The sequence below is a fragment of the Dinoponera quadriceps genome, unplaced genomic scaffold (assembly GCF_001313825.1).
Source record: "Dinoponera quadriceps isolate SergipeBrazil2010 unplaced genomic scaffold, ASM131382v1 scaffold7162, whole genome shotgun sequence".
NCBI lineage: Eukaryota > Metazoa > Arthropoda > Insecta > Hymenoptera > Formicidae > Dinoponera > Dinoponera quadriceps.
Genome location: NW_014561034.1, coordinates 5,706 through 15,595, shown reverse-complemented (window position 1 = coordinate 15,595; position 9,890 = coordinate 5,706). Strand labels below are relative to the sequence as shown.

Genomic DNA, 9,890 nt, shown 5'->3' with positions numbered 1-9,890 from the left:
GTCTATATTTGGTTATGTCATAATTTTGAGAAAAATGATGTCAAAGTGGTTAAAAACAACAATTTTGAGAGTTTCTATGATGCTGTAATATTGATAGCAAATTTTTTCGTCAATGTCAAGTTTTGTTAATGCTTTGTAAAAGTATCAACTTTTAGTTTTAAAATGCATTTTGCATGATATTTTGTTTTTGAGATATTGAAATTTGAATATAGCTTTTTTTTCATATAATACATAAAGAGAAGAAGTATTTCATTCCATCTTAATACTGCATTATGTGAAAAATACTTTTGTACTTACATATAATAATCATATTAAATAAAAAAGCAATATTGAAATTGACAAGATATATAGTATTTTTTCAAACAAAATAATGTTCTTGCTATATTGCATTTTGTCAATTTCATATTGCCTTTTGATTTAATATGATCCAATCATATTATGTAAGTACAAAAATATTTATTTGCTATACAATATAGTATTAAGATAGAATAAAAGCCTTTTCCATATATTATATGGAAAAAAAGCTATTTTCAAATTATATAACTATATTTTAAAAACAAGATATCAATCCGAAACAAAACAAAATGCATTTTAAAGCTAATAGTTGATATTTTTGTCTAGCATTAACAAAATTTGGAAAAAAAATTTGCTCTCGGTGCTACAATGTCATAAACATCCTAAAAATACTCGTTTTTGGCTATTTTGACACTATTTTTTTAAGTTGTGACATGATAGATAAATTTGGACAACAGATTTGTGTTCAACAGACAAAAATATATCAGAAATGACTATTCATTCTCATGTTGTAAAAGAAGATCAAATTTTGGACAGTGTTATCAAAATATAGTAAATAACCTCACTTTTTTTTACAATGCATATATTTGTTAACTCGTTTCATTGATTCCTTATTAGTTATATATTTATTATATGTACAATTGAGAAAGAGGGTTAGGTTTGAAGCAAAAAAAAATGATTTTAGATATAATAATAAAATAGTAATAGACGCAGACATTTGATTAACATAGGAAGCTCTGGATCAAGCAGTGAAGAAAGATATGAAATCAAACCCTGATAACATTCAAGAAGCCATTTTAGCAGTTGAATTAGTTTATAAGCAATCCATGTATGGATATATGGGAAGCGAGAAATTGTCGTTTTTGAAAATTACAGTAGCAATTCCAAGATTGATAGCACCTTGCAAAAGATTACTGGAACAGGACATGGTTTACACTATGTTTAATCATCATTATAAAGCCTTTGAAAGCAATATCGATTTTGATATCAGGTACATGTTAACAATTATTAATTATTATATATTATACTTTTATTAAAAATTTGCTATCTTTTTATATTTGAATATTTATGCAAGGTTTATGGTTGACACATCAGTAGTTGGCTGTTCTTGGATAGAATTGACACCAAAAACCTGGAAATTACGTGGTCAATATGGACACGAACTGGAGTTAACTACACGATGTCAGTTGGAAGTAGATGTTGCATGGGATGCTTTTATAGCTCACGCACCGGAAGGAGAATGGTCGAAAATAGCTCCATTTAGAATTCTCAGTTTCGATATTGAATGTGCTGGACGTGAAGGTAATTATTGCGTTTTCGTAACTATGAAGTTATCTTATTATGAAGTTATCCTACTATATAAAGCCCCTTATAAATATTTCTTGCAGGTATCTTCCCAGAAGCAAAACACGATCCAGTGATACAGATCGCTAATATGGTTATAAGACAGGGCGAATCAGAACCATTTCTAAAAAATATATTTACTTTTGGCACTTGCGCGCCTATCGTCGGTTGTCAGGTGTTGAGTTTTAAAAAAGAGAGTTTGATGTTGGAGGTGCGCCAGTTAAAATATAAAATATAGGAAAATATAGAATATATTTACAATTATCTAGTATTAACTGTTCATTACAAAATGATCTTTTCTGTTGCAAGAAATGGGCCGATTTTGTGCGACAGTTAGATCCTGACATTTTTACTGGATATAACATTAATAACTTTGATTTCCCATATTTAATTAATCGCGCACAACATCTCAACGTTCAGAACTTCAGCTTTCTTGGCCGAGTGAAAAACATAAAATCTGTCATCAAGGATCATGTGTTACAAAGCAAACAGCTGGGCCGTCGCGAGAATAAGTCGATTAATTTTGAAGGAAGGGTACCGTTTGACTTATTGCTGGTAAAGAAATCAATATGATAAATACAATCGAATTCTTTGTATTGCAGTTTTAATGAAAATACAAAAATGTATACTAGGTATTGGTCCGAGATTATAAATTGCGATCTTACTCTCTAAATGCAGTATCATACCATTTTCTTCAAGAACAAAAAGAGAATGTTCACCATAAAGATATTACTGGTTTGCAAAACGGAAATGAACAGACACGACGACGTCTTGCTGTATATTGCTTAAAAGATGCATACTTACCGCTTAAGTTGTTGGACAAATTAATGTGCATAATTATCTATATGGAAATGGCAAGAGTCACAGGAGTATCTATTTCCAGTTTATTAACTCGTGGGCAACAAATTAAAGTTGTTTCTCAACTTTTACGTAAAGTACGAAAATTTTCATCTTCGACAAAGAATAGATAGTCACTTTTGTATTAATGTAAAATCGAATATTTGTTAATATATTTAATGTATATAATTATTTATATAATGTTATTTATCATAATGTTTTGTCGATAGACACGGGAGAAGGATTATCTGATGCCTGTGCATCAAGGTCACGGTACCGACGAGCAATACGAAGGAGGCACTGTTATAGAACCAAAACGTGGCTATTACAATGATCCAATTGCTACTTTGGATTTCAGTTCTTTATATCCCAGCATCATCATGGCACATAATCTATGTTACACGACATTATTAACCGTTGCTAAGAAGAAGGAATTGAATATTCCGGAGGACAATATTAATACAACCCCAAGCAATTCGTTATTTGTCAATAGCTCCGTGAGAAAAGGTATCCTTCCTGAGATTTTGGAAAATTTATTGACAGCCAGGAAAAAAGCAAAAGCGGAATTGAAACAAGAAACAGACCCGTTAAAGCAGAAAGTACTTGATGGTAGACAATATGCTTTAAAAGTTTCCGCAAATTCCGTGTATGGTTTCACAGGAGCACAAATGGGGAAATTACCGTGCTTGGAAATATCTGCTGTAAGTTGCTGATCAATTTTCCAAACGTAATGTAAAGAATAAAGTCAGTGTCCCAATTGATAACGAACCTCATCGTGAAAATAAATTTATAAGTTGGTGATACATGTGTGAAGCCAAATACATAAAATTTATTTCGTTTAAAAGTTTGAACATTTATATTCTAAATGTATTTTTTTCTAATTTATGGTATAACCAATTAATATATCTTCTCCAAAGTACGAAGTGCCATTTAGTAACATGTAACTTTGATTTGTTCTAATTTATGACATATATATGCCTATATTACTGAAAGGTAATGAACGTACACAGATAGCTTTATTACTGACAGACAAAAGTCGCTATTCAAATGACACAAATTAGTACAGATTCGTGAACTTTCATATTACTGACTTAAATATGTCAATTGACAAGCTAAGAACTCGTATTTATACTATTTGTACTAAATTCTGCAGGGGTAAGTTATTGATATTATTTCTTAACTTTATAATATATAAAATTTACAATTCACATTTCCTCTTGAGAAATAGGAACATTTCTATCATTTTATGTCATATTTATTTAGATAAAAATGGAGACAAATAAATATTCTAATACAGATTCTGATATATGTGTGTTAACTATAAGAATATATACTTTGTTATTTTTTTGGTTTGTAAATTATTCTTTAATTTTTTTTCGACTGACAATACGATTTTAATTATTTGAAGTTAAGAAATAGCTAAGAAATGCCAAATAGACGGTTTATATCAATGACCAAGTTCTATGATGTCTAAGATGACTAGTGATCCTGATGAACTGTTTGAACTATCGCCATTAGCAGCATGCTTATAATTATTTTTTTATTTTAACATTCCCTATAGTTTTTAATTTCATTTGCAATTAATTTCATTTGATTTAATTATAACAAATAACATGTAAAATTTAGAGTAAAAATTTTTAGGATAACTTAGGACACATTTTTTAGGATAAATATGGAGTTATTATATGAAGTATTACGTCTTATTAAAGAAAACAGATATTCTATTGTCACAAGTTGGGACATTCATCTTATATTACATACGCAGTATAAATTGTAGGGCGTTACCGCTTACGGACGTACTATGATCGAACGAACGAAACAAGAAGTGGAAGAGCATTTCCGAGTAGAGAATGGGTACAAAAACGATGCGATAGTTATATACGGCGACACCGATTCAGTCATGGTGAAATTCGGTGTGAAATCTATAGAAGAAGCAATGAAACTCGGCAAAGAGGCAGCCGATTATGTCTCGTCCAAATTCATTCAACCTATAAAACTGGAATTCGAAAAAGTATATTTCCCGTACCTCTTAATTAACAAGAAACGTTACGCTGGTTTGTACTTCACGAAACCTGATAAATACGATAAGATGGATTGCAAAGGTCTCGAGACTGTACGCAGAGATAACTGTCCATTGGTCGCAAACATGATGAATACCTGTTTGCAAATATTACTTATCGAAAGGTACTTATTAATTTTTTTACGCTTTTTCTGCGTTTTTATCAATTTAGTAACGTTGGTATGCCATTGTCACAGGAACCCACATGCTGCCGTGGATTATGCTAAACAAGTCATAAGTGATCTTCTCTGTAATCGTATCGATCTCTCTCAATTAGTCATCACGAAGGAATTAACGAAGACTGATTACGCGGCAAAGCAAGCACACGTCGAATTGGCGACAAAAATGAAGAAACGAGACGCCGGGACCGCACCGAAACTCGGCGACAGAGTGGCGTACGTGTTCATAAGTGCAGCCAAAGGTGCTCCGGCGTATCAAAAAGCGGAAGACCCCGTTTATGCGTTGGAGAACAGCATCCCAATCGATACGAATTACTATCTAGAGAATCAATTGGCAAAGCCTCTGGTACGTATCTTTGAGCCTATTCTTGGTGACAAGGCGGAATCACTTTTGCTCAAAGGAGACCACACGCGTACCAAATGCATCGCTACTTCGCAAGTTGGGGCGCTGGCAGCTTTTACGCGTAAAAAGGAGACTTGCTTGGGATGCAAAGCCGTCTTACCAGTGGACAGAGAAGATAAAGCAGTGTGCAAGCATTGCGAATCTTACGAAAGCGAGTTGTTTCACACCGAGTTGCAGGATCAACACAAGTTGGAGGAGAAGTTCTGCAGACTGTGGGCGGAATGCCAAAGATGCCAAGGAAGTCTTCATCAAGAAGTGATCTGCTCAAAGTTGGTTGAATTAATTAATGCAAAACGAGATACTTTTCGAGAGAAGGATATATTATTTCAAACACATTTGAGCGTTTATAATTATATTCACACGTATAATAACGACAAATACCGATGATTTATACGCTCCAAAAAATTCATTTTCACTTTCAAGTACATGATTTCAGCCGTGACTGCCCGATATTTTACATGAGGGTAAAATCTCGAATGGACATGGCTGCGAAAGTCAAACGTATCCAAAGGTTTGGCGTTCCGGAATGGTAATGAAGACAATGATCACACGTTAGGTAAGTTTATTTTATGTATAAAAGCTACTATCACCCGCACACGCATATCAAAGTTGTCAGTTACACGATAGCCAATTAATAATTTGTAATAAAGCCAATATTGAAATATTTATTACTATATATATATATATATATATAGTATTTATAATATATATATATAGTAATAAATATTTCTATATATATATATATATATATAATATTGATCAGTACATAAATTATATCAAAATTCAAGGGATGCTACTCATTACAAGTATATATAATATAATAAGTATATATTGCAAACTTTCATTTTTATAACTCTCTCTTCCTATTATTAACCGGTGATCTACTATTTGGCATATTTATTAAATGCTGACACCATAAAAATCAATTATTTCAATTAAATATTTAATGTAATTCTCGAAAAATGGAACTTATATAAAAGACTTGAAAACTGGTATCCCTTGTCTTGCAATATTAATGCGAATTTTTCACCGTGGCAGCATTAATTTTATTTTACTTATGTGGTTTAACAGCTTTTATAAATACTAGTATGATATTGCATTGGTCTTATCTGCTCTTGAGCCTTGATTTATGTTCACTTTATTAACATTATAAGTGCTTGGAAAAAGTACTTGAAAATTTGAGATGGTATGTACCACTCTTAAGATAATAGTATGTTTTGTACAAATATAATCTAAGCGCTAAAACATTTTCGCTTTACAAATACGAATTTTCTTAAAATATTCACTTCAATTTTATTCGTTTTTAGTAATTGCGCGTTTTTATAGGTACGTGTGTGTACTTGTTATAAATTTATGTCATAATTTTATATTAAATTTAATCATCATCAAAATTAAATAGCGACATGGTTTGTTTAATTGAGATTGTGTGATAAAATTCAATAAACTAATGGAGATTATTGCGCACATATTCAATAATATAAAAGATATCTATTAACCCTTTGCGGACGCGTGTCACCAAATAGCCGCCCATGCGTATTTATCGTTCTGAGCGACAAGGCACACAGTATCATAATATAATAAACACATAATGCCACAATGTAGTGCTCATGTGACGTTTTCTTCGGAAGAAAGTCATCAGACCTCGATGTATTGCTTATCTTCCTTTAGTATATTTTCTTGGCTCCATGCCCCGATACTTCTCGTCCACAGCGACGTTCGCCCGCCAGACGTCCGCAAAGGGTTAATAAAGAAAAAAATCTAAGTTGAAAGAATTCTCTAAGTTTATTATACTTTTCGTTTTTAAATCGTATAGAACGATTAAACATATATGATTCTCTTATCATCGTATGATCATGTATGTTTTGTGGTATGAAAAAGTATGACGATTCCTTATATACTTCGGCTGTAGACTGCATAAAAGAAATATTTATAATATAATAATTATAATAAATATAAACAAAAATCTACTATCGGCAACACAATGCTGCTGGCGACAAATTCAAAGTGACAGTCGTACAACTAGTCTCTTTGTAAAGCTCAAACAAAAATAATTCTCACATAATATCGATCATTTTCTACTTTGCAGTGCGTTCGATAACCAATCCATCGCTTGATCAAGTCCTTCACCTTTCGTCGCAGAAGTTTTGAATATTTGGAAGGTTCTATTTTTAAGAGCATCCAATCCAAGTGCTTGGTGGACCTCAGCAACACTGAGACACCCTGTCATATCCTGTTTGTTTGCCAGTACCACCAAAATGGCACCTTGTAGCTCTTCTTCCTAATGAAATATAAGATATACTTGTATTTTCATGTTATCACCATAACATTGTTTTAAAATATATTTTCTTAAAAGACACGTTAATATTAGCTCAAAGCGTAAAATTCGTTTAACAAATATGTAAAATTATTTGCAAGAAAAATGGTACTTACTCGTAACATGTAAATTAATTCATCCTTCGATATGCCTATTCTATCTCTGTCTGCTGAATCTACTACATAAATAATTGCATCTGTGTTCGAGTAGTAGCACCTCCAATATGGTCTTGAAAAAACAGCGTACATTTATATAAGACTGATACTAGCATATACACATTGTGTATTATAAAAGTTGTATGATAAAATTTTAGAATATAAATATAACTTTATTTTCATAAGAATTTTGTATAAAATCAGCTTTTACTGTACATACCGTATACTTGTCTGACCACCGAGATCCCAAACTTGGAATTTTAAATTTTTGTAAGTAACTTGCTCTACATTGAAGCCTATGGTTGGTATTGTAGTTACTACCTCCCCCACCTGCAACCTGATAGACAGCCGATTAAAATTTTATTTGAGATAAGTTTCATGACTCGGTGTGTCTTATGAATATATAAATAACTCACTCATTTGACAAGAATATTATATATGTGCTATTAACACAATGTACAATAATATATAAAGTATAAATTATCAATAAATATATTAATATATAATTGTGTAACAAAGAATAAAGTAGGAAACACAGGGACACATAAAGAATAAATCATGAATAGTTTTTATATATAAAAATATTGATCTATATATAGGATCGGTAAAGATAATCGAGATAAGGAAGTTTTAATGCAAGATTGAACCTGTATAAAATCGTGGTTTTGCCAGCCCCATCTAGACCCAGAATGAGAATGCGCATTTCACGGCTACCAAGTAGGTTACGGAAGTAGCTAAGCAACCCACCTGCAAAGAGACCATCAAAATTTCGTATATTATTGCAGATAATTACTGTAACAAGTAGTAATAAATATCGATAACCGTAGACACGTGAATGTTACGGTATTCACTTTCGCAAAATAATCGGGTTGCTGTGTCGATCGAGAAATCGCTAGTCTGTCACTCACCCATGTTGGCGAAGTGTTAACTTCGTGTCATACGACGCGATCCAGTGTTTATTGTCAAACTTAATAACCACAAACGCGACCAAGCAACCGGGCCGCCCACCTTAACTCACAATTCACTCAGAGGGGACAAAAAGAAATCTGAAAGCGGTCACACACGCGATTCAACCACGATCATATACCGAAGCGCTTCTATATGCACAATATGTGGATCTTGAACTACGTCGTGCACGCTCACAAATTTTCTCAATGGGTAACACATTTTCGTATTTTAGGCCAGTATTTATAGGGTGCGTTCCACATAACGATTGCAACTCCCAAATCGTCCTTCACGCCGTTCCACTTAACGCCCGCGGCGTTCACTGTATACTGTTGTAACTAGTTTTATAACTAGCTTTCTAACGCTTACAATGCCCGCGTTAAGGAAGTGGGTCGGCGTGAGCGTGACGTCATCAGATGACCATATAGGTGTTACTAAATACAAGATACATATACCGCAAATATTACGTGTATTTTTTTGTCAAAATTTTAATAAAAACTATGGAATAAATAACATTATATGACCCAGAAAGTAAGACAATGCATGATATTAAAGTTTTTGCCAATGATGCACGTCGTGCTGCTTATATATATATGTGGCGGTCGAGCCTCACCCGCCGTCACCGGCGGCGCCACCGCCCAGAGCGGCCGTGCGCATGAGGAAGCAAGTTCTGCAACCGCGCCCGGTTTTCTGACCGGCCTCTGCGCCACCCGGCTCTTCCGGCGCGTCGCGCGCACCGCCGGAACCACGAGAGTGTCACGTGACCCCGCCGGCCAATCACGGGTTCTGTGGCGCGATCGTGTTTTGTTTTCGAAGCGTCCCGGCGGTCGTGCCACGACCCCGGCTCGCTCTCTTTCTTCACGGACTGTTGACAGCGCGGACGTGCTCGTGAGTGCTCCCTAGTGTTCACCCTAGTGCGTTCCGTTTCCGACGATACGAGCCTGCGCGTATCAGCGCCGGTGTTCCGCCGCTCGCGATTCCGCAAGAGCTTGGTGCCCGCGAGTGTGAGTGGTGTCCTTGTGTTCCGCGTTGTTCTCTCGACGCCCTAGCGACCGTTGCCCGCGCGACGCCTTGCGTCGCCGATCGTTCTAGCGACCGCTCCCTAGCGACGCCGCTCGTCGCCGATCGCCAACGCGGTCGTCGCCTTCGCAATGTCTCAAGGGAATTGCGTCCTGAGTCGAGCTCCTTCTGTAAATAGCGTCCTGTCTTCTGCGTCCTGAGCCGAGCTTCTACTGTAAATAGCGTTCTGTTTTCTGCGTCTCGAGCCGAGCTCATACTGTAAATAGCGTTCCGTTTTCAGCACCCCGCGCTGCGGCCATTTTGGTTCCCGCGCGGCCATCTCTTGGTGCTGCGCGCCCAT

The 9,890-nt window shown here is 35.0% G+C and overlaps 2 protein-coding genes across 4 annotated transcripts; one reads left to right on the top strand and one right to left on the bottom strand.

Annotated features, from left to right (window-relative positions):
- The first annotated feature begins 1,004 nt into the window (after window positions 1-1,004).
- LOC106750883 (DNA polymerase delta catalytic subunit) lies at window positions 1,005-7,289 on the top strand. 2 transcript variants are annotated; one of them, XM_014631502.1, is made up of 10 exons: window positions 1,007-1,285; window positions 1,370-1,596; window positions 1,683-1,849; window positions 1,948-2,193; window positions 2,271-2,573; window positions 2,706-3,176; window positions 4,253-4,659; window positions 4,732-5,385; window positions 5,553-5,672; window positions 7,203-7,289. In XM_014631502.1, the coding sequence occupies exons 1-9, from the start codon at window positions 1,056-1,058 to the stop codon at window positions 5,647-5,649; spliced, it is 2,802 nt and encodes a 933-aa protein (XP_014486988.1). In that variant the 5' UTR covers window positions 1,007-1,055; the 3' UTR covers window positions 5,650-5,672; window positions 7,203-7,289. The 2 variants fall into 2 exon arrangements, with proteins under 2 accessions (XP_014486987.1, XP_014486988.1); XM_014631501.1 differs by having other exon boundaries at window positions 1,005-1,285; window positions 4,253-5,385.
- Window positions 6,239-8,710, bottom strand: LOC106750884 (ADP-ribosylation factor-like protein 1). Of its 2 annotated transcripts, XM_014631505.1 has the most exons (6): window positions 8,494-8,710; window positions 8,233-8,332; window positions 7,806-7,922; window positions 7,547-7,658; window positions 7,175-7,394; window positions 6,239-7,026 (listed from the first exon to the last, which is right to left on the bottom strand). In XM_014631505.1, exons 1-5 carry the CDS (start codon window positions 8,495-8,497, stop codon window positions 7,185-7,187), a joined length of 543 nt encoding a protein of 180 aa, XP_014486991.1. In that variant the 5' UTR covers window positions 8,498-8,710; the 3' UTR covers window positions 6,239-7,026; window positions 7,175-7,184. The 2 variants fall into 2 exon arrangements, with proteins under 2 accessions (XP_014486991.1, XP_014486990.1); XM_014631504.1 differs by having other exon boundaries at window positions 6,239-7,394; window positions 8,494-8,709.
- Window positions 8,711-9,890: the final 1,180 nt, after the last annotated feature.